This window comes from Macaca mulatta, chromosome 3 (genome assembly GCF_049350105.2).
Source record: "Macaca mulatta isolate MMU2019108-1 chromosome 3, T2T-MMU8v2.0, whole genome shotgun sequence".
Classification (NCBI taxonomy): domain Eukaryota; kingdom Metazoa; phylum Chordata; class Mammalia; order Primates; family Cercopithecidae; genus Macaca; species Macaca mulatta.
The window spans coordinates 59042635-59066285 of NC_133408.1; the positions used below are offsets into that span (position 1 = coordinate 59042635).

At 51.7% G+C, this 23651-nt stretch overlaps 1 protein-coding gene across 6 annotated transcripts in view; it reads left to right on the plus strand.

Moving 5' to 3' along the window:
* Window positions 1–22119, plus strand: part of LOC677692 (beta-glucuronidase) — a 73889-nt gene extending 51770 nt beyond the window's left edge. For 4 of the 6 annotated variants that reach the window (XR_013415243.1, XR_013415242.1, XR_013415232.1 and 1 more), the window contains one exon: window positions 21744–21837. Coding sequence is in view for 2 of the 6 variants with exons in the window: in XM_028845725.2 (XP_028701558.2) it covers window positions 677–886; window positions 2561–2746; window positions 3005–3189; window positions 3374–3516; window positions 6390–6577; window positions 7524–7676; window positions 7886–8064; window positions 8149–8295; window positions 12439–12523; window positions 14911–15087; window positions 18334–18469; window positions 21744–21910 (1956 nt within the window). In the remaining 4 variants the exon portion in view is untranslated. Of the gene's footprint in view, window positions 1–526; window positions 887–2560; window positions 2747–3004; window positions 3190–3373; window positions 3517–6389; window positions 6578–7523; window positions 7677–7885; window positions 8065–8148; window positions 8296–12438; window positions 12524–14910; window positions 15088–18333; window positions 18470–21743 lie in introns of those variants that run through there. The other 2 variants (XM_028845725.2, XM_028845726.2) reach the window with 2 other exon arrangements.
* The last annotated feature ends 1532 nt before the right edge of the window (window positions 22120–23651 follow it).

Consider the following 23651-nt stretch of genomic DNA (forward strand, 5'->3'; position numbering starts at 1 on the left):
GGTAAACAAACGCCAGGTTACCTGCAGAAATGGACACACCTGGTAACAGATACACGGGAAAACACTGGCCTCAAGTGATCCGCCCCCCTCTGGTTCCCAAAGTGCTGGGGTTACTGTTCCTGGCCTCTGTCCCTGCATCTTTATGTGCCTGCAACACCAAGAGGGAGCTCTTGACCCCTGGATTAGGGTCAGGGCCCCAGAGGCCCAGGGTCAAGGCTATGGCTGCATCCTAAGGACAAGAGGCTGCATCTGACAGGTATGGAAGAGGCTCTGCTGAGGCCTCCTTGAATTCCTGCTGGGGAAAGCAAGTGGAGGTGCTCCTTGAAGAAACAGGGGGATCCCACCGATCTCAGGGGTTCTGTTCTGGCCTGCGACCCTGGATCGTCCAGCCTGGGCCGGGATGGGGAGCAGACCTCGCCCTTCTTGGCTGGGGCTGAGGGTGAGGGTCCCGTTTCCCCAAAGGCCTAGCCTGGGGTTCCAGCCGCAAGCCCCCCTGGGCAGCGCCCAGCCTCGCCCCGCCCCGCCCCTCCAGGCCTGGCACTCGTCCTGAACCAAGATTGCGCCGACGGCCTCGGGGGCGTCACACCACCTGCCCGTGTCTCCCGACCCGCCCTAGGGGCACCTCCTGCGCTGCTCTTAACCCCGCAGATGGTGGCCGAGCGGGAGAGCGGGAAGCATGGCCCGGAGGACGGCGGTGGCCTGGGCGGCGCTCGGGCCGCTGTTGTGGGGCTGCGCGCTGGCGCTGCAGGGCGGGATGCTGTACCCTCGGGAGAGCCCGTCGAGGGAGCGCAAGGAGCTGGACGGCCTCTGGAGCTTCCGCGCTGACTTCTCCCACAACCGACGCCGGGGCTTCGAGGAGCAGTGGTACCGGCGGCCGCTGCGGGAGGTGCGATCTGGGGGCAGGGCCGGGAGGCGCCCGGAAGCCCGGCGATGGGAGTGGGGGAGCCCGGGCCCCCCCGCAGGCTCCTTCCCCTGGGCTTCCCGGAGCTGGGAGCCCGCAGGAGGTTAAAGGTCAACGGGCTTAGGGGGCGTGGGGTTGGGGGACGTGGGAATGGGAGCACCCTGGAGGGCCGGGGTGGAGGAGGCAGGAGGAGGAGAAAAGGCTTCTGCCCAGCCCCTTCCCGAGGCGAAGGCTGAGCTTGGGCAGTGTCCTTCCTTTTAATATTTATTTTTAATTAAAAAAATTTTTTTTGAGATTGGATTTGCCCGTCTCCCAGGCTGGAGGGGAGTAGCGCCATCCTAACTTCTGAGCTCCAGCAGTTCTCCCGCCCCAGCTTTGCACTTTAGCTGGGGCCACCACGCCTAGCTAAGTGAAAACACACACACACACACACAAAACCTTATCCAGGCTCGGTGGCTCACGCCTGTTATCCCAGCACTTTGGGAGGCGGAGGCGGGTGAATCACCTGAGGCCAGGAGTTTGAGACCAGGCTGGCCAACATAACATGGTGAAACCTCGTCTCTACTAAAAATATAAAAATTAGCCGAGTGTGGTGGCTCACGCCTGTAATCCCAGCACTTTGGGAGGTCGAGGCGGGTGGATTACAAGGTAGGAGATCAAAACCATCCTGGCTAACATGGTGAAACCCCGTCTCTACTAAAAATACAAAAAAATTACCTGGGTGTGGTGGCGGGTGCCTGTAGTCCCAGCTACTAGGGATGCTGAGGCAGGAGAATGGCATGAACTGGGGAGGCGGAGCTTGCAATGAGTCCGAGATCCCGCCACTGTACTCCAGCCTGGCAACAGAGCAGACTCTGTCTCAATAAATAAATAAATAAATAAATACTCACTCCGGTACCCAGGCTGGTCTCAAACTCCTGGCCTCAAGCCATCCTCCCACGTTGACCTCCCAAAGCGCTGATTACAGTCATGAGCCACCCAGACACTTGTCAGGCCAGAGTGACAGGCGCTGCACAGAACTGGGCCAGGGGATCGGGAGGAGGGGACAGTTTAGACATCCTGAAGTCAGCTCTGCTGAGGAGGGAAGGTCCCTTGGTTTTCATGGTTCAGATAGAGGACAGGACCTGACATCAGGCCAAGGACGCGACCCCTGTTCCTCTCCTGACTTGGATGTGGTCAGCAGAGAAGTGGGACCCGGTGAGGTCTATATCCTCTTTTTCCGACTTTGCAGCATTCAGTACAGGAGGCAGAGAGGAGGGGGCTGGGTGCCAGTGTGCGCCCCATTCACAGTGTCCTAAGCAAAGTTCCCCCCTATCCCCCCAACCAGCCTTCCTCCCTGTGACAGGCAGTGGGCCATCTGCCTCTTAGTCACGGGTCTGAACCTTCTTGCCTCTGGCTGGGATGTGGCCCTGGGCTCGCTCCTGTCTCAGGAGATATTGGGCCCCACCCATTCCGAGGAGGAACTCCTGGCTCCCCTGGCCCAGGTGCACTAACCGCCCTGGCAATTGACCTGTTATCAGCAAGTTATCTGTCTGTTCCGCCAAGAGTCCTCACAATGTGTCAGGGCTTTTGCACTAAGCCTGGGACACAGCTGTGCAGCACACTGGTCCCGGATCCCTTTGGGGGCCTAGGAGCTGAGCCCAGCCCTTCTCTCCACAGTCAGGCCCCACCCTGGACATGCCGGTTCCCTCCAGCTTCAACGACATCAGCCAGGACTGGCGTCTGTGGGATTTTGTCGGCTGGGTGTGGTATGAACGGGAGGTGATCCTGCCGGAGCGATGGACCCAGGACCTGAGCACAAGAGTGGTGCTGAGGATTGGCAGTGCCCACGCCTATGCCATCGTGGTCAGTGCGGTCAGGAGCAGGCAGGGTGGGTGGGCACGGCTGTTGCACGGCATGGGACCCCCAGCTGCCACCCACAGCCTGTCTGCCAGGGTGGGATGGTGAGGTGGCCTGATCTACCCCATTGGAATGCCATTCTTCCTGTCTGGTGGGCAGGCCCCAGAGCCCCATACTGTTGGATATGTGAGGGAGTGCCCGACAGCTGGGCACCTCCTCATGCCCTGACCTGCCACCCCCTGCCCATGTCTCCTGTGTCTGCAGTGGGTGAATGGGGTCGACACGCTAGAGCATGAGGGGGGCTACCTCCCCTTTGAGGCCGACATCAGTAACCTGGTCCAGGTGGGGCCCCTGTCCTCCCAGCTCCGCATCACTATCGCCATCAACAACACACTCACCCCCACCACCCTGCCACCAGGGACCATCCAATACCTGACCGACACCTCCAAGTGGGTACCATCCTGCTTCCATTGCACGCACCACCTTCTCGCCCCACCCCATGGTCTTCCTGCTAGGGACAGGGTGGCCTTTGCAGAGTGGAGGCCCTGGATCTGGGGAGGCTGGGAAGGCATGTGAGCTGAGGTCAAGGGACCCGGGGTAAGGGCCCAGCGAACCACAGTCCTCCCACCCTAGGTATCCCAAGGGTTACTTTGTCCAGAACATATACTTTGACTTCTTCAACTACGCGGGACTGCAGCGGTCTGTGCTTCTGTACACGACACCCACCGCCTACATCGATGACATCACCGTCACCACCAGCGTGGAGCACGACAGTGGTGAGGGCTTCTGGTAGGATCCTCCCTCAGCGGGGCCCAGGGTGGCTCTGTTTGTTCCCTGTTTGGAAAGCTCTCCCAGGAAAAAGGTGCTCCCAGCATCTCTAAACCCTCACAGGTTCCCATCCACCTACAAAGCTAAATTCCAGGCTGTCTGAGTGGGCACGGGCTCCCGAAATCACCCGTGTGGTTGACCTCCCTTGGAGAAGAGGGGTCTGGCCTAACGTCACACAGCTCAGGGTGGCAGTTGTGTCCCTTCACCACTGTGCTGCTCTCACTCCAGCTCCCCTTGCTACACATCATGTTCAAGGAACAGGCAGCTTCGGGGGGCCGGGCACGGTGGCTCACACCTGTCATCCAGCACTTTGCAAGAAGGCCCTGGTAGAAGGATCACTTGAGGCCAGTAGTTCAAGATCAGCCTGAGCAACATAGTGAGGCCATCACCACAAAAATTAAAAAATTAGCCAGGCATGGTGATGCATACCGGTAGTCCCAGCTGCTGAGGCAGGAGAATCACTTGAGCCTGGGTGCAGTGAGCTATGACCATGCCACTGCACTCTGGTCTGGGCAACAGAGGGAGACCCTGTCTTTCTTTCTCTCTCTCTCTCTCTTTTTGTTTTTTGAGATGGAGTCTCTCTTTGTCACCAGGCTGGAGGGCAATGGTGCGATCTCAGCCCACTGCAAACTCTGCCTCCTGGGTTCAAGTGATTCTCCTGCGTCAACCCCCCGAGTAGCTGGGATTACAGGCATCCGCCACCAGGCCTGGATAATTTTTGTATTTTTTTTTAGTAGAGACGGGGTTTCTACTAAACCCTCTACTAAATCATGTTGGCCTGATTGGTCTTGAACTCCTAACCTCAGGTGATCCACCCTCCTCAACCTGCCAAAGTGCAAGGATTACAGGTGTGAGCCACCTCACCCAGCTGGGATACACTGTGTGCTTTTTTTGTTTTTGTTTTGTTTGTTTGTTTGTTTTTTGAGATGGAGTCTTGCTCTGTTGCCCAGGATGGAGTGTGGTGGCATGATTGTGGCTCAGTAATCTCTGCCTCCCGGGTTCAAGCAATTTTCCTGCCTCAGCTTCCCGAGCAGCTGGGACCTCAGGTGGGTGCCACCATGCCCAGCTAATTTTTGTATTTTTAATAGAAACAGGGTTTCACCATGTTGGCCAGGCTGGTTCGAACTCCTGACTTCTGGATCCACGTGCCTCAGCCTCCCAAAATGCTGGGATTACAGGTGTGAGCCACCACACCGGGCCTGGGATATCCTGTATTTAAGAAAAATCTTTGTTTTAAGTTTTTTCTTTTTTAAAAATAGGTCTTTTTCTCTTTCTGAGATGAGGCCTTGCACTGTGGCCCAGGCTAGAGTGCAGTGGTGAGACTACTGACAGCTGTTGTGGGGCCACAGTTCTAAGTTTAAAAGAATTTAGGCTGGGTGTGGTGGCTAATGCCTGTCATCCCAGCACTTTGGGAGTCCAAGGTAGGCAGATTGCTTGAGCTGCAAAGTTCGAGACCAGCCTGGGCAACATAGTGAGACCCTGTCTGAAAAAATAAATAAATAAAAAAGAATTGAAAGAAGAATCACACAGCCAAGGCGATGGAGCATAGAGCAATTTATTGCCCAGGAAAAGTATTTTGGAAGTCAAGTTTAGAATACCCTGGGTGCAGTGGCTCATGCCTGTCATCCCAGCACTTTTGGAGGCCAAGGCGGGTGGATCACTTGAGCTCAGAAGTTCAAACCAGCCTAGCCAACATTAGCTGGGCATTGTGGTGTGAGCCTGCAATCCCGCTACTCAGGAGGTTGAGATGGGAGAATTGCTTGAACCCGGGAGGTGGAGGTTGCAGTGAGCTGAGATTGCAACACTGCACTCCAGCCTGGGTGACAGAGCGACACCCCAACTCAAAAAAAACAGTGAAGTGCAAAACACACGGTTCACCCTGAGACACAGAATTCAGGACAGGCTGCTCGTAAGGATGAGACAGCGCTGATTATTACTGGGGAAACTCCCTTTCTGGGAGTCTTCCATGATGAATTCCTAAGGAGCTGGGAAGAGGTGTTACTGTAAGCACGTTCTGGGCTGTCCTCTGGGTGCTGCACATGCGCAGTAGCTGTACATGCGTGTTCACACGTCACGTGTCTCAACGCCGTGGCTGGCATGTCCAAAGGGCACAGTCACTTCTTGACTACCTACCCTGCCTCAAGATCATAGCTCACTGCAGCCCCGAACTCCTGGCTCAAGCAGTCCTCCCACTTCAGCCTCCCAAGTAGCTGGGGCTGCTGGGACTGCAAGCACGCACCAGCACGCCCGGCTGATTGTTTGTGTTTTTAGGGAAGAAGTGGTTTCCCTGTGTTACCCAGGCTGGTCTTGAACTCCTGGGCTCAAGCGATCCTCCCACCTCAGCCTCCCCAAGTGTTGGGATTACAGGTGTGACCACTGTGCCTGGCCAAAAAATATCTTTTTTTCAATTAAAAAAAGTACTGGGTGCGGTGGCTCACACCTGTAATCCCAGCACTTTGGGAGGCCAAGGTGGGTGGATCACCTAAGGTCAGGGGTTCTAGAGCAGCCTGGCCAGTATGGCAAAACCCCATCTCTACTAAAGATACAAAAATTCACCAAGCATGGTGGTACAAGCCTATAATCCTAGGTACTTGGGAGGCTGAGGCAGGAGAATCACCTGAACCCCAAAGGTGGAGGTTGCAGTAAGCTTCCAGCCTGGGGGACAGAGTGAGACTCCATCTCAAAAAAATAATTAAAAAATTAACTTTAAAAAAGCAACAGAAGCAAATGGCTGCCTGGCAGCGGTGGCTGCAGGGCACTCTCGTTTGTGCCACTCAGGTCGTGTCCCTCCCACAGCCCTGCTCTCTCTCGTTTCTCGCAGGGCTGGTGAATTACCAGATCTCTGTCAAGGGCAGTAACCTGTTCGAGTTGGAAGTGCGTCTTCTGGATGCAGAAAACAAACTCGTGGCGAACGGGGCAGGAACCCAGGGCCAACTGAAGGTGCCGGGTGCCAGGCTCTGGTGGCCATACCTGATGCACAAACGCCCCGCCTATCTGTACTCGTTGGAGGTAATGGTGGTTTGGGGCTTGCCCAAGGGAGGTCTTTTGCCCACATCTGGTGACCTTGGCTTCAGCAGGAGCCCAGGACAGGTGAACGGGCAGCGTGGTCCTCTGAGCTTTCTGATGTTTCTCACCCTTGGTGGGAGGCCCAGTTTTTTTTTGTTGTTGTTGTTTTGTTTTTGAGATGGTCTCACTCTGTCACCCCGGCTGGAGTGCAGTGGCCTGATCACAGCTTACTGCAGCCTTGAGCTCTCAGCCTGCAGCAATCCTCCTACCTTGGCCTCCTGAGTAGCTGGGACTACAGGCACATGCCGCCATGCCTGGCTAATTAAAGAAAAAAATTTTGTAGGCTGGCCATGGTGGCTCATGCCTATAATCCCAGCATTTTGGGAGGCTGAGGCAGATGGATTACTTGAGGCCAGGAGTTTGAGACCAGCCTGGCCAACATAGTGAAACCCCATCTCTACTAAAAATATGACAATTTGCTGGGCATGGTGGTGCACACCTGTAATTCCAGCTACTCGGGAGGCTGAGGCAGGAGAATTGCTTGAACTCAGGAGGCAGAGGGTGCAGTGAGCTGAGATCACACCACTGCAGTCCAGCCTGGGGGACAGAGTGAGACAGTCTCAAAAAAAAAAATTTTTTTTAATAGAGATGGGTTGCAGTCTGTCACCAGGCTGGTCTTGAGTTCCTGGACTCAAGTGATCCTCCTGCCTTAGCCTCCAAAAGTGTGAGAACTCCCGGCATGAGCCTCCTTGTCTGGTCAAGGGGAAGGCCCCAGGGAAGGCCCCATTTTGAAGGGCACTTCCCCAGGGTCAGCCAGGGAAGGGCAGAGCCTCTGATTGCTGCATCTCTGCTTATAGGCCCAGGGGCACCTGCTGGGGTGCACGAGGGGCCTTCCTGGCAGAGGGCTCAGGCTGTTGGGGTGCTCACACCTGTGCTTTGGTTGTTGTAGGTGCGGCTGACTGCACAGACATCACTGGGGCCTGTGTCTGACTTCTACACACTCCCTGTGGGGATCCGCACTGTGAATGTCACCAAAAGCCAGTTCCTCATCAATGGGAAACCTTTCTATTTCCACGGCGTCAACAAGCATGAGGATGCGGACGTGCGTTGGGGCTCCTGGATCCTTGGGGCTGCTTCTGGTCACCCTCCACTTTCACCTTCCCTGTGTCCTGCAGTTAAGGGCAACTCAGGGCAATGAGGCAAATGGCTCCAAATGGAGAGGGGACTTGTGGGGTGGCTCTCCAGGGTCCTGGCTCTAGGAGAAAGTGCACCTTTGACAGGGACGGGTCATTCAGTTCTGTTGTCCCGTAGATCCGAGGGAAGGGCTTCGACTGGCCGCTGCTGGTGAAGGACTTCAACCTGCTTCGCTGGCTTGGTGCCAACGCCTTCCGCACCAGCCACTACCCCTACGCCGAGGAAGTGCTGCAGATGTGTGACCGCTATGGGATTGTGGTCATCGATGAGTGTCCTGGCGTGGGCCTGGAGCTGCCGTGAGTTCCTGCTGTGCACCTGCTCCACCTGCCCAGCCCGTGGGCTGCACCATGACCCTCTGTCCCTTCCCTCCTGGCCTGCAGGCAGTTCTTCAACAACGTGTCCCTGCAGAACCACATGCGGGTGATGGAGGAAGTGGTGCGCAGGGACAAGAACCACCCCGCCGTCGTGATGTGGTCTGTGGCCAACGAGCCTGCGTCCTACCTAGAATCTGCCGGCTACTACTTGAAGTGAGTGCCCCTGCCTGCCCTCGGCTAGGTTGGGGAGGGGACCCTGGCAGGCGGCTGGCTGGGGTGGGCGTGTGCTGTTCGAGATCAGCCTCCCGTCCAGCCCAATGGGAAGGCCATCTATACCTGGACATTCAGGGGACCAAATACCCACCCACATTGTGGTTTTCTATTTATTTATTTTTATTTTTGAGATGGAGTCTCACTGTGTTGCCTAGGCTGGAGTGCGGTGGCGTGATCTTGGCACACTACAACCTCTGCCTCCCGGGTTCAAGTGATTCTCCTGCCTTAGCCTCCCGAGTAGCTAGGATTACAGGCACCCATGAGCCACTGTGCCTGGCCTGGTTTTTTGTTTTTGTTTTTTTTTTTTCGAAACAGGTTCTCACTCTGGTTGCTGAGGTTAGAGTGCAGTGGTGCAATGTTGGCTCACTGCAGCCTTGACTTCCCAGGCTCACATGATCCTCCTGCCTCAGCCTCCCAAGTAGCTGGGATTATAGATGTGTGTCATCACACTCAGCTAATTTTTGCTTTTTTTGTTTGTTTTTTGATATGGAGTCTCCCTCTGTTGCCCAGGCTGGAGTGCAGGGGCATGATCTCAGCTAACTGCAACCTCTGCCTCCTGGGTTCAAGCGATTCTCCAGCCTCAGCTTCCCGAGTAGCTGGGATTACAGGCATCGGCCACCACGCCCGCTGACTTTTGCCTTTTTTGTTGTTGTTGTTGAGATGGAGTCTCACTCTGTGGCCAGGCTGGAGTACAGTGGTGCAATCTCAGCTCACTGCAACCTTCACCTCCCAGGTTCAAGTGATTCTCTTGCCTCAGCCTCTTGAGTAGTTGGGACTACAGGCACACGCCAACACACCCTGCTAATTTTTGTATTTTTAGTAGAGATGGCGTTTTACCATTTTGACCAGGGTGGTCTCGATCTCTGATCTCGTGATCTGCCCACCTCGGCCTCCCGAAGTGCTGGGATTACAGACGTGAGCCACCGCGCCTGGCCAACTTTTGCATTTTTCAGTAGAGACGGGGTTTCACTATGTTGGGCCAGGCTGGTCTTGGACTCCTGACCTCAGGAGATCCACTTACCTCGGTCTCCCAAGTGCTGGGATTACAGGTGGGAGCCACCGTGCCCGGCTAATTTTTGTATTTTTAGTAGAGACTGGGTTTCACCATGTTTGCCAGGCTGCCCTGGAACTCCTGGCCTCTAGTGATCCTCCTGCCTCAGCTTCCCAAAGTGCAGGGATTACAGGAGTGAACCACTGCTGGCCCCCTTTTCTTCCTTACAATCGTGCAGTTCTAACTTAGTGTCCAGAGTAGGTTTTTCACTTGCGGTAGAGGCAGCAGAGGTGGTAGAAATGCTTCTTGACTCATACAGCACACCCCAGTTTCATACAGTGCTTTGGGCTGAGCCAAGTCTGCAGCAGGCAGAAGGCTCTGAGAAGTTGTCGCAGCCTGGGCCGTGGACAATTCAGAGCTCAGGCCACAGGGGTGTGCTCAGCAGGACTGGGTGGACAGGACGTTTGTTGCGAAGGGAAGGGGAAGAGTACAGGCTTCCAGGAGCAGGTGTTTGAGGCTTCTAGACAGGCTTCTTTGGGAGGTGGCCAGAGGAGATGCCTGTTTTCTGGGGCAGGATTTGGAGGGAGCCACCCAGGCTGGAGAGGTTCAGCCAGGCTGTCCCAAGACTTTGAAGCATCCCATCTGAGAGCCTGGCTGTTGGAGAGTGTGGGTTTGGAACTTGAGGTAGGGGGTTCTGTTCTGATCTGTGCCAGTCACAGCCTTTGGATGGGCAGAGCAACGATTGGGGAGGGCGTAAAAGAAGAAATGAACTGAGGAAGGAGGAAAACAGGCTTCAACAACAGTCTAGGCTGGGCGTGGTGGCTCACGCCTGTAATCCCAGCACTTTGGGAGGCCAAGGTGAGTGGATCACCTGAGGTCAGGAGTTTGAGACCAGCCTGGCCAACAGATATATTGAAACCCCATCTCTACTAAAAATACAAAAATTAGCCAGGCGCGTAGGTGGGCGCCTGTAATCCCAGCTACTTGGGAGACTGAAGCAGAAGAATCCCTTGAACCTGGGAGGCGGAGGTTGCAGTGAGCCTAGATCATGTCATTGCACTCCAGCCTGGGCTACAGAGTGAGATTCTGTCTCTTAAAAAAAAAAAAAAAAAAAAAAAAAAAAAAACACAAACAAACAAACAAAAAACCAGTCTACTGTGGAGGCCTTGGGTGGGTGCTGGGAGCTCTGAGCACAGATGGGTTCTTCTGTTGGGTTTTTCTTCTTTTCATCCCTACTGGTTAACTCTACTCAGCATCAGGGCCATTTCTTCTTCTTCTTTTTATTTTGAGACAGAGTTTTGCTCTTGTTGCCCAGGCTGGAGTGCAATGGTGCCATCTTGGCTCACGGCAACTTCTGCCTTCCAGGTTCAAGCAATTCTCCTGCCTCAGCCTCCTGAGTAGCTGGGATTACAGGCATGTGCCACTATGCCCGGCTAATTTTGTATTTTTAGTAGAGACAGGGTTTCTCCATGTTGGTCAGGCTGGTCTCAAACTCCCGACCTCAGGTGATCCGCCCACCTCAGCCTCCCAAAGTGCTGGGATTATAGGTGTGAGCCACTGCGCCTGGCCTGCGGGCCGTTTTTTCTAAGAGGCTGTCCCTGACTCTCCAGTCCAAGTTATGTTTATTGTCTAGCAGAGCCCAATTTCTGCCACCACTTGTCACTTCCATTTGAAACATTTCTTTCATTGTTTGTTTTTCAGAGTCAGGGTCTCGCTGTTCCCCAGGCTGAAGTGCAGTGGTGCAGTCACGGCTCATTGCCACCTCGGCCTCCTGGGCTTAAGCGATCCTCCCCACTCAGCCTCCCAAATACCTGGGACCACAGGCGTGCACCGCCATGCCAGGCTAAGTTTAAATTTTTTTTTCACAAGATGGAGTCTTGCTCTGTTGCCCAGGCTGGAGAGCAGTGGTGTGATTTCAGCTCACTACAACCTCTACCTCCTGGGTTCAAGCAATTCTCCTGCTTCATGTGTAGCTGGCATTACAGGTGCGTGCCACCATGTCTGGCTAGTTTTTTTTTTTGTATTTTTCGTAGAGATGAAATTCCATCATGTTGGCCAGGCTGGTCTGAAACTCTTGATCTCATGATCCATCTGCCTTAACCTCCCAAAGTCCTGGGGGGATTACAGGCGTGAGCCACCATGCCCGCCCCTAATTTTTAAATTTGTTGTAGAAACAAGGTCTTGCTATATTGCCCAGGCTGGTCTTGAAATGCTGGTCTCTAGTAAGCCTCCAAAGTGCTGGGATTCTAGGCGTGAGCCACCATGCCCAGCTCTTACACCATTTCTCTGTGCATACGTCTCCACTCCCACTGCCCAGGACCTGTGGACTTAGATTTGATCACTGCTGAGCACCTCGCACCCAGCCCCATGCCTACTTTCCAGGGAGTGCCCCTGTTTGCTTGATGCATTAATAAATACCCCACCCAATTCTGCACCCATCCACTCCTGTGTTCAAGAGCTGTTTCAGGGAGTCAACCTCATTTTTAGCAGTGTTAAGCCCAGTGGCCTCGGCTCTGTGTACCTGGAAGGGTGGCTACTCTTCTGGGAGGATAGGATTCAGAGACGGGGGGAGAAAAAGTGATGTTAGAGAGCTCGGTCTAGGACTACAGGAACATGTGCCCTTACTTAAAATACATCTCCAGTTAGGGAAGAAAGCAGCAGCTCCATGCTTTTTTGTTTTTTGTTTTCTTTGTTTTTGTTTGTTTGTTTTGAGACAGGGTCTTGCTCTGTGGACCAGGCTGGAGTGCAGTGGCGCGATCTCAGCTCACTGCAACCTCCACCTCCTGGGTTCCAGTGATTCTTGTACTTCAGCCTCCCAAGTAGCTGGGGTTACAGACACGCGCCACCATGCCCGGCTAATTTTTGTATTTGTAGTAGAGAAGGGGTTTCACCATGTTGGCCAGGCTGATCTTGAACTCCTGACCTCAGGTGGTCCACCTGCCTCGGCCTCCCAAACTGCTGGGATTACGGGTGTGAGCCATCTTGCCTGGCCCCGTGTTGTGTTCTGGCGGGGGAAGATGGGACAGAGAGGATGGGAGGGTGTCTGAGCCCTTGGACTGACAGAACCCGTGTCTTCTGCCTTTTGTGGACAGGATGGTGATCGCTCACACCAAAGCTTTGGACCCCTCCCGGCCTGTGACCTTTGTGACCAGATCCAACTATGCAGCAGACAAGGGGGTGAGCCTGGGGGCCCCCGTCCCACTTCTCCCTGACTTTGCCTAGGCTCGTCCTGAAACCTGCTCATTGGAACATCTGGAAAGAACCATGCGCTGCCAGTCTGGGTTTTTTTTCATTTTGTTTTTTACTTAAAATTATAGAGACAGGGTCTTGCCATGTTGCCCAGGCTGGTCTCGAACTCCTGGGCTCAAGCGATCCTCCTGCCTCAGCCTCCCAAAGGGCTGGGGTTACAGGTGTGGGCCACTGTGCCCAGCCACATCCAGTCTGTTTTCACAGATGGTCTTTGGGTTAATGAGAATTCTCCCCCTGCTTACTGGCCAGGCAGTGCGGCTTTCTCAATCCAGTGAGGCTGGGCATAGGGAGATGGGATTTGTTTGCTCAGTTTGGACTCAGCGTTTTTTGCACTTCAATGTAATAGACTCATAAAACATCAAAGGTTTAAGGGAACTTAGAGTTCATCTGGTCCACGCCTGGCTGATGAGAATCTCTAGGGGAAGTTTTTATGAAATGCCAGATCTCTACATTCTTAGATCCTGATTTAGTAACTCCAAGGTTGGAACCTAAGTTTTCCTTTTTCTTGTGTAGAGGCAAGGTCTTACTCTGTTGCCCTGGCTGGAGTGCAGTGGTGTGATCACAGCTCACTGCAGTCTTGAATTCCTGAGCCCAAGTGATCCTCCTGCCTCAGCCTCCAGAGTCTCTGGGACTCCAGGTTTTCACCACCGTGCCTGCCTAATTTTACATTTTTTTTGTAGAGGTGGGATCTCTCTATGTTGCCCAGGCTGGTCTCAAACTCTTGAGCTCAAGTGATCTCCTGCCTTGGCCTCCCAAAGTGCTGGGATTACAGGGACGAGTGACAGGGCCTGGCTGACATTAACATTCTTTTTTTTTTTTGAGATGGAGTCTTGCTCTGTTGCCCAGGCTTGAGTGAAATGGCGCAATCTCAGCTCACTGCAACCTCCTCCTCCCGGGTTCAAGCAATTCTGCCTCAGCCTCCTGAGTAGATGGGATTACAGTGGACAACACCACACCTGGCTAATTTTTGTATTTTTTAGTAGAGATGGGGTTTTGCCATGTTAGCCAGGCTGATCTCAAACTCCTGACCTCAGGATCCAACACCTCGGCCTCCCAAAGTGCTGGGATTACAGGTGTGAACCACCGCACCCAGCCAGCATTTTTGCTAGAAAGAAGTGTGTTCAGGACACATTAGAAACTAGCCAGTTGGACACAGAAGCCTCTGCTGCTCAGCCGTGAGCACTGCTTTGCTGAAGCTGGGGGTGGTCCTACTCAGTCTTCCCTGCCCTGCTCCTAGGATGGACTCTTGCAAGGCTTCTACAGCCCACAGTGCTGCCTCGTGAAAGCTGCCTCAAGATTCTCTGTGACAGCCAGGCATGGTGGCTTACGTCTATCATCGCAGCACTTTGGGAGGCTGAGGCAGGCAGATCACTTGAGGTCAGGAGTTCAAGACCAGCCCAGCCAACTGGTGAAACCTCGTTTCTACCAAAAATACAAAAAACTAGCCAGGCGTGGTGGTGCGCACCTGTAATCCTAGCTACTCGGGAGGCTGAGGCACAAGAAGCACCTGATCACGGGAGGCAGAGGTTGCAGTGAGCTGAGATCGCACCACTAACATTCTAGCTTGGGCGACAGAGCGAGACTATGTCTCCAAAATAAAACAAAAGATTCTCTGTGAGAATGACTTCATCGGCCCCTCGGGTGGGAACGCTTCTCCAGGGCAAGGTGAGGGGAAGCCCAGTGATGGGAGTGCTGCCTGGAGAGGACGCAGTTCCAGTGGCGGGGGCCCTGGGCTTTGGCTGAGGACTGTGCGTTGGCAGCTGCTGTGCCTCCCACAGCCCTTCCCAGCTGCGCATGTCGTGAGCATCAACGTGGAGTGACAGGCCTGCCTCCTTTGGGCCACTGTGTGACCATGTTTCCTGCCTATGGAGCAGGGTAATTTCAGGATCTAAATTGGTGTACTTGCATGTTCTCAGCCCCAGGAGACAGCTCTTCCCGTTCTAGGTGTTTTTTTTGTTTGTTTTGTTTTTGTTTTTAGTAGAAATGGGGACTTGTGATGTTGCCCAGGCTGGTCTCGAACTCCTGGGATCAAGCGATCCTCCCACCTTGGCCTCCCAATGTGCGGGAATTACAGGCATGAGCCACCGTGCCCTGCTAATTTTCTTACTACTATTTTTTGTAGAGCTGGGGTCTTGCTGTGTTGCCCAGGCTGGTCTCGAACCCCTGGCCTCAAGCCATCCTCCTGCCTCAGCATCCCAGAGTGCTGGGATTACATCCCCTTCTTACCTTCTCTGTCAGAGAAGCCCCCACAGTGTGTGAGTGCTGAGTCATGCTGTCTTCTGGGTGCTGAACGGTCTCTGCCGCTCTGGTCCTAGGCTCCGTATGTGGACGTGATCTGTGTGAACAGCTACTACTCTTGGTATAATGACTTCGGGCACCTGGAGTTGATTCAGCGGCAGCTTACCACCCAGTTTGAGAACTGGTATAAGACGTATCAGAAGCCCATTATTCAGAGCGAGTATGGAGCGGAAGCGATTGTTGGGTTTCACCAGGTAAGCGGTGTTGAGCTTTCTGTTTGTGTGTTCTCTCGAGGCAGAGATGTCACTCACCTCCCCCGGCCTGCCCTGCGCCCACTGCACTGCTCCCCTCACTTCAGCTTTGGGCTCTCCTCCCTCTGCCCTGCCCACGTTCTCTCCTGCCAGCAGCCAGGCCTTGGCCCCCTTTGCTTGGTCCTCAGAGGTGGCCTCCTTACCGGCTTTGTTTCCAGACAGCCTCCTATCACCTGTGCCCAAGTAGTCTTTCTAGCAAATCCAGATTTGTATTTGTTTTTGAGACTGGGTCTCTCTGTCACTAAGGCTAGAGTGTGGTGGTGCAATCACTGCTCACTGCAGCCTTAACCTCTTGGGCTCAAGTGATCCTCCCACCTCAGCCTCCTGAGTAGCTGGGACCATAGGCACATGCCAACATGCCTGGCTAATTTTTTTTACTTTTGTAGAGACGGGGTCTTGCTGTGTTGCCCAGGCTGGTTTTGATTCCTGGGCTCAAGTGATCTCCTGCCTCACTGAGATTACAGGTGTGAGCCTCTGCGCCAGCCACAGGTGACAATTTTGGGAGTCCTGTCATCGGCTCCCCCAGGCCCACAGGACAAAGCCCTAAACCCTGGTCAGGACACTCAGTGTCCTCTGCTCTCTCCTGGGTTTTCATCCTCTTCTCCCCTCACTCCCGGCCACTGATCTGTTTCCACTGCCCTCGTTTGCTCTCTCGCTCTTGCTTGAACTGTTTCTTCTACCTGGAATTCCCATGTTGGCAACATAATCACCAACTAAAGGATCCTTTTTTTCATCTTTATTGTTTTAGAGATAGGGTCTTGCTGTGTTGTCTGGGCTGGTCTCGAACTCCTGGACTCAATTGATCTTCCCACCTTGGCCTCCAAAAGTGCTGGGATTATAGGCGTGATCCACTGCGTTAACCTTTTCCTTTTTTTTTTCTTTTTTTTTTTTTTTTGCAGGGTCTTGTTGTGTTGCTCAGGCTGGGATGCAGTGGTGCCATCATAGCTCACTACAGCCTTGAACTCCTGGGCTGAAGCGATTCCCCTGCCTCAGCCTCCTGAGTAGCTGGGACTACAGGAATCACCACAATGGGCAGCCTATTTTTAATTTTTTTTGTAAAGATGGACTCTCGCTATCAGGCTGGTCTGGAACTCCTGGCCTCATGTGATTCTCCTGCCTTGGACTCCCAAAGTACTGGGAATCCAGGCATAAGCCACCATGCCCAGCCTGTCCCCATGTTTTTAATCCATCTCATTTTTTTGTCCTCCTCACCAAAGATATGTTGGTTTGTCCTGTGAGGTTATTTTTTTCATGTGGATTCCTGAACCCCGTCCAGCCCCTCGTACCCTCCCCAGCCAGCTCACACTTGTTTGTCACAGCTCCTGGGACTCCCGTTGACACACAGGGACTAGCCACCCACAGTGGACTGTGCTGTTTTGTTTGCTCCCTTAAATTTATCATGCTTATAGAATGCCATGCAAATCCTTTTAGAAAAGGTAAACAGCTCTGAATTTTTTTTTTTTTTTTTTTTTTTTTTTTTTTTTTTTTTTTTTTGACATAGTTTAGCTGTTGTCGCCCAGGCTGGAGTGCGGTGGTGCAATCTTGGCTCACATACCTCCACCTCCTAGGTTCAAGTGATCCTCGTGCCTCAGCCTCCCGAGTAGCTGGGATTACAGGCATGCACCACCATGCCTACCTAATTTTGTATTTTCAGTAGAGATGATGTTTCACCATGTTGGTCAGGCTGGTCTTGAACTCCTGACCTCAAGTGATCCACCCGCCTTGGCCTCCCAAAGTGCTGGGATTACAGGCATGAGCCACCATGCCAAGTCCCAGCTCTAAACTCTTAAGAAACTCTTGAGAGGGTCTAGGTCAGTGCTGATAGAACCTCTGCAGTGCTGGGCCTGGTGGCTCGCACCTGGAATGCTAGCACTTTGGGAGGCCAAGGTCAGAGGATCTCTTGAACCCAGGAGTTTGAGACCAGTCTGCGTAACACAGACCCCATCTCTACAAAAAATTTAAAATTAATTGGGCATGGTTGTGAGTGCTTGTAGTTCAAGCTACTTGGGAGGCTGAGGTGGGAAGATTGAGCCCAGTAGGTCGAGGCAGCCATGATTGCACCACTGTACTCCCACCTGGGTGACAGAGTGAGACCTTGTTTCAAAACAACAACAACAACAAAAAACTCTTGCAATGATGGAAATGTTCTACATTTGCACTGTCTGAAATGGTACACACTAGCTACACATGGCTATTGAAGTCTTGATATATGACTAGGATAACTGAATTGATTTAGTTTAATTAAAAACAATGTTTTTGAGACAGCCTCACTCTGTTGCCCAGGCTGGAGTGCAGTGGCATAGTCACAACTCACTGCTCACCCTCCTGAGCTCAAGCGATCCTCCCTCCTTAGCCCCCAAAGTAGCTGGAACCACAGGCGTGCGCCACCACGCCTGGCTAATATTTAGGCTTTTTGTAGAGACTGGGTCTCACTGTGTTGCCTAGACTAGTCTTGAACTCCGGGCTCAAGTGATCCTCCTGCCTCGACCTCCAAAAGTGCTGAGATTAGAGACCTGAGCTACCATGCCCAGCCTGGTTTAGTTTAGTTTAATTTAATTTAATTAATATACATATATATATTAGAGACAAGGTCTCACTGTGTCACCTAAGCTGGAGTGCAGTGGTGTGAACACAGCTCACTGCCACTTCGATCTCCAGGGCTCAAGCAGTCCTCCCACCTCAGCCTCCCAAGTAGCTGGGACCACAGATGTGTGCCACCAGGCTTGGCTAATTTTTGTATTTTTCATAGAGATGGGGTCTTGATGTGTTGCCCAGGCTGGTCTTGAACTCCTGGGCTCAAGCAGTCCGCCTACCTCAGCTTCCCAAAGTGCTGGGATGACAGGTATGAACCACTGCAACTGGCCCAAAGGCATATTTTTACCGGTAGTGTAGGTTAGCTTTAAGATTGTACCAGCAGATAGAGGCAGAAAAGTAATGTAAAGTGAGTATCAAATTACATTCATAAATAAAGCAGTTGCTCATTAAGGTTATCTTTTTCTTTAAACCTCCTTTTTTATTCTGGGTTACATCATTCCCTGGCTGTCTTTACTCCAGCATCAGTGAGTCCTGCAGTCACTATAGCCCCCTGCGAGGACAGATATTTTGGTCACCATCAAGGGGATCTTTATTTTTATCTAACTTTACAATTCTGCCAGTTCTGACTCTTATTCTCTTTGCGTTGAATGCCAGGACCCGCCTCTGATGTTCACTGAAGAGTACCAGAAGAGTCTGCTAGAGCAGTACCATGTGGTTCTGGATCAAAAACGCAGAAAGTACGTGGTTGGAGAGCTCATCTGGAATTTTGCCGATTTCATGACTGAACAGTGTAAGTGGCAGTTTGGCTCATGGGATAAGGTACCCGTCCTTATTTTTTCAGGTTGCCTTGCCAATGCTGGCCATTTCGATTGTAAGAATATTGGAAACAGTGGGGAAGCTGGTTTAATCCATGTAGGTTGCGTTGAGAATTTCGTAGGAAAAGTAAGTTGTGCTTAGGAAGCAGGAAAGCAGTCAGGCCCCCGCCTCCTCCCAAATGTGGTCAAAAAGCAGACAGGAGAGTCAGCTATGGTGAGATGGAAATGGCTAGCTTACCTTGTTCTTGTCTATTTCATAGCCAAGGAAGAAGGAAAAACGGGACCTCATTATGGATTTACTTTTGGGAAACACTCATTATTCCATAGTAGGGTACAAAGCCTGAGAAGCTTAAGGTATTTCAGGCTGTTGTACATTACTCACTTGCAAAAGTGAATACAGGTGAGTTTCAACGCATCTTGAATGAGGCAGCATTTAAAAGTCTTTAGGCTGGGCATGGGGGCTTATGCCTATAATCCCAAAACTTTGGGAGGCCAAGCTGGGAGGATCGCTTGAGACCAGGAGTTCAAAACCAGCCTGTTCAGCATAGCAAGACCCCATCTCTACAAAAGCAAATTAGCTAGGCGTGGTGGTGTGTGCCTATAGTCCCAGCTGCTTGGGAAGCTGAGGCAGGCGAATCACCTGAGCACAGGAGCTGGAGGCTGCAGTGAGCTGTGATTGCACCACTGCGTGAGAGCCTGGGCAACAGAGCGAGACCTGCCTTTAAAAAACAAAATTGGTCTTCAAAGAGAATAAGATCTGTGTTCTCACATGGGGACAGATGAGGGGCTGCCATGTTCGCAATGAATGTGTCCCATTTCTTCTTAGTTTATGGACTTACTGTAAACTCAGGATGGCAGTTTGGTGGGTTGGAGAAGGATATGGTAATGGTGGGAATTATATTACTTACAGGGGAAGACAGGCCTTTGAAAGGTTAAAGCTTAAAAGTGAGAGTGGAAAAGGGATGAATGAATGAACAAGATGAGGTGAGAAGGAAGAGGGAAAGGGAAAAGGAGAACAGGAAGCTCTCCTCTGCGTGGCACCTGCAATAAATGGTTTCTGGGGACATCCGTGATGGCAGTTTTGTGGAGAGGCGTGAGGCTTTATGTGATAAGAAATGGTCTGCGGGCTGGGCGCGGTGGCTCACGCCTGTAATCCCAGCACTTTGAGAGGCCGAGGTGGGCAGATCACCTGAAGTCAGGAGTTTGAGACCAGCCTGGCCAATATGGAGAAACCCCGTCTCTACTAAAAATACAAAATTAACCAGGCGTGGTGGCGCATGCCTGTAGTACCAGTCACTTGGGAGACTGAGGCATGAGAATCGATTGAATCTGGGAGACGGAAGTTGCAATGAGCTAAGATCACACCCTGTACTCCAGCTTGGATGATAGAGTGAGACTTCTTTTTTTTTTTTTTTTTTTTTTTTTTTTTTTTGAGATGTAGTTTTGCTCTTGTTTCCCAGGCTGGAGTGCAGTGGTGCTGTCTCAGCTCACTGCAACCTCCACCTCCCGGGTTCAAGCAATTCTCCTGCCTCAGCCTCCCAATTAACTGGCATTACAGGCATGCGCCACCACACCCGGCTAATTTTGTATTTTTAGTAGAGACGGGGTTTCTCCATGTTGGACAGGCTGTGCTTGAACTCCCAACCTCAGGTGATCCGCCCGCCTCGGCCTCCCAAAGTGGTAGGATTACAGGCATGAGCCACCATGGTGGGCTGAGACTCAGTCTTAAAAATAATAAAATGAGCTGCATCACGATGGGCAAGTCACATAAGCCTATCATAAGCCTGTCCAGTGGGGATAATGCCGCCACCTTGTGGGTGTTGTAAGGGCTGCATTTGACAAAGTACTTGGCGGTGCCTGTGTTCACTCATGGAAGAAACAGTCTTGAACCTTTTGGTGGGGAAGGCCTCCTTTCCATTTAACATTTCCATTTACTGGTGGTCTCACCGGGGACGGAGAGTGTCCTGAGAGCACAGTCCTGATAGCTCGATGCCAGCTGTGCTCCCCTCCAGGCTCAGCTCAGGCCTAATGACCACTGGTGGTGGGTGCTGCCATGCTGGACGTTGGCCCCAGAAGGCTTTGAGCTCCACCAGTAGGTCCCACATAGGCACCTGTGGTTGGTCAGGACCCTGGCTCCCACTCGGCGCTATCTCTTCAGAAAGGCCCAAGTGTTTTGAAGGGTAAGTGTCCCAGATACCCCCAGCTCTCTGCCGACCCAGTTACCAGACAGCTGGGTACCCAGCATGTAAACCTTATTTTGCAATTAAAAGATAAACTTTTGGTGTTTTTTTTTTGGGGGGGGGGGAGGAGTCTCACTCTGTCGCCCAGGCTGGAGTGCAGTCACAATCTCAGCTCACTGCAACCTCTGCCTCCTGGGTTCAAGCAATTCTCCTGCCTCAACCTCCTGAGTAGCTGGGACTACAGGCGCCCACCAGCATGCCCGGATAATTTTTGTATTTTTAGTAGAAACCAGGTTTCACCATATTGTCCAGGCTTGTCTTGAACTCCTGACCTTGTGATCCAACTGCCTTGGCCTCCCAAAGTGCTGGGATTATGGGCATGAGCCAATGCGCCTGGCCTGTTTTTTGTATTTTTAGTAGAGATGGGGTTTCCTCATGTTGGACAGGCTGGTCTCGACCTCCTGACCTCAGGTGATCCACCTGCCTCAGCCTCCCAAAGCGCTGGGATTACAGGCATGAGCCACCACACCCAGCCACTGTTTTGGGTATTTCCCCTAACAGAGTAGAAAATGAGGAATTAACACACCAGGGAACCCGGGTGTTTGAGCAGAGCAGTGGTATTTAAATATTTCAACCCATAAATTGTCACTTCACAGCAAGCATCCTGAAACTATAAGAGGACATTTGGCTGAACATGGTAGCTCGTGCTTATAATCCCAGCACTTTGGGGAGGCTGAGGAGGGCAGATTGCTTGAGCCCAGTAGTTTGAGACCAGCCTGGGAAACATAATGAGATCTTGTCTTTACTTAAAAAAAAAAAATTAGCCGGGCATGGTGGTGCTTGAGAGGCTGAGACAAGAGGATCGACTGAGCCCAGGAGGTTGAGGCCACAGGGAGCTATGATTGTGTCTCCGCATTCCAGCCTGGGGAACAGTGAGATCATCTCAAAAGAAAAAAAACAAGACATTTCTATGTAGTGCCTACCTTGGCTCCAGTGTGGTTCTAACTTGACCCATCAGAAGTCATCTGAATCGCTTTGTGTCTTTTTTGTTTTGTTTTGTTTTTTTTAGCACCGCTGAGAGTGCTGGGGAATAAAAAGGGGGTCTTCACTCGGCAGAGACAACCAAAAAGTGCAGCGTTCCTTTTGCGAGAGAGATACTGGAAGATTGCCAATGAAACCAGGTATCCCTACTCAATAGCCAAGTCACAGTGTTTGGAAAACAGCCCGTTTACTTGAGCAAGACTGACACCACCTGTGTGTCCCTTCCTCCCAGAGTCAGGGTGACCTACAGCAGCAGAACAAGTGCCTCTTGGACTGTTCATGGCAGACCAGAACATTTCTGGCCTGGGTTTTATGGTCATCTGTGCTAGCAGGGAACACAAGGTGGAAATAAAAGATTTTCTAGTATGGAAATAAAGAGTTGGCATGAAAGTGGCTACTGAAAAGCATCTGAAATCATTTCTGTGCGTCGTGCTGTTTTCAGAGCCTTAACTATGTGTGGACTTTGGAGAAACTGCTGCTCCAACACCCCCACCATGTTCAGAGCAGCTGGTTCCAGAGGGCATCTGCAGAAATAGCCCCATGGTCCTAGGGCCGCCGTGTTTGTGTAGCAAACCGGGCCAGCCTCAACAGCGAGTGAGTAGAAGACTTTCACAGCTGCTGTTCGACTCCTCAGACGAGCTAAAGTCCCACATGTACCAACAAATTCATAGAAACGCTGTCATGCTGCAGCACTTAGCAGGGTCTGTGAGCCAGTTTCCACATAGTTAAGCTGGCAGTGTCTGAACTGGAAGGTTAGAGGTAACTGGTTCTCTCTCCCAGGACATCGTTCTGACCTCAGCCATAGGGTCTTGACAGAAATGGGCAGATGAGTGTAAACGCCCATTGGCTTTATCATAATGGATGCCACTGAGTGTGACAAGACCTCCTTAAACAACTCTGCCTACAAATCAGCATTCCATGGCTTTACACCCCGAAATGACGCCACCTACCCCCTCCCAGAGCACAGTTTTTCCTTAAGGAATCTCTCCTCCCTCTCTTCACGGGCTCCGGTAAGGCAAGGATGGTGCATCAGTTCTGATTTGAACTATATGCTTTGGAAAAATATAATATATATATACACACACACATAAAACATATATAATATATAAATATATAATATATAAACTATATAAACATATATTATATAATATATAAAATGTATTACTATATGTAATATGTACTATATATAAAATATTATATATAATATATACTATATATAAAATATATCGGCCATGTTGGCCAGGATGGTCTCCCACTCCTAACCTCAGGTGATCCACCCACCTCGGCCTCCCAAAGTCCTGGGATTACAGGCATGGGCCGCCATGCCCGGCCAAATGCCGTTTTATAGCTCCAATATATATTATATATATACTATATATAATATAATATATAAAAACCTGCCGCAAAATAAACTGAATGGAAAAGGGGCTTTAGACTGTCAGGGCAGAGTCTGTTGGGCGTCAGTTCTGCTTGGGCTGCAGCTGCCGCTTCCAGGCCTCGTTCAAGTAAACTAGTCGTTTGTAGTTGATAATGAGAAGAAGGAAGTTCAGCATGTACGTGACGACGCAGATGATGCAGAACTCCTTCAGCACAAAGTACAGAATGTAGGCCAGGTACAGGGACCCCACGACCGACATGATGGAGGACGTCATGAGGATCAAAGCCACCATGGTGCTTGCTGTCATGCCTGTAAGAGAAGAGACGCGGGCTCAATCAGGCCTTGGCGCTGGAGAGAGGCTTTCTGAGTGACAAGGACTAACACTGTGTGACTTGCTGCGGTGTTTGAATACTGATCTTCCTGCCAAACTCTGAAAATTGAGAACAGAAATACTGGTTTGTTTCGTTAAAATTATACAGGTTGACTCTAGCAAAATGCCAGTTTTTTGACTTTTTTTTTTTTTTTTGAGACAGAGTCTCACTGTATCGCCCAGGCTGG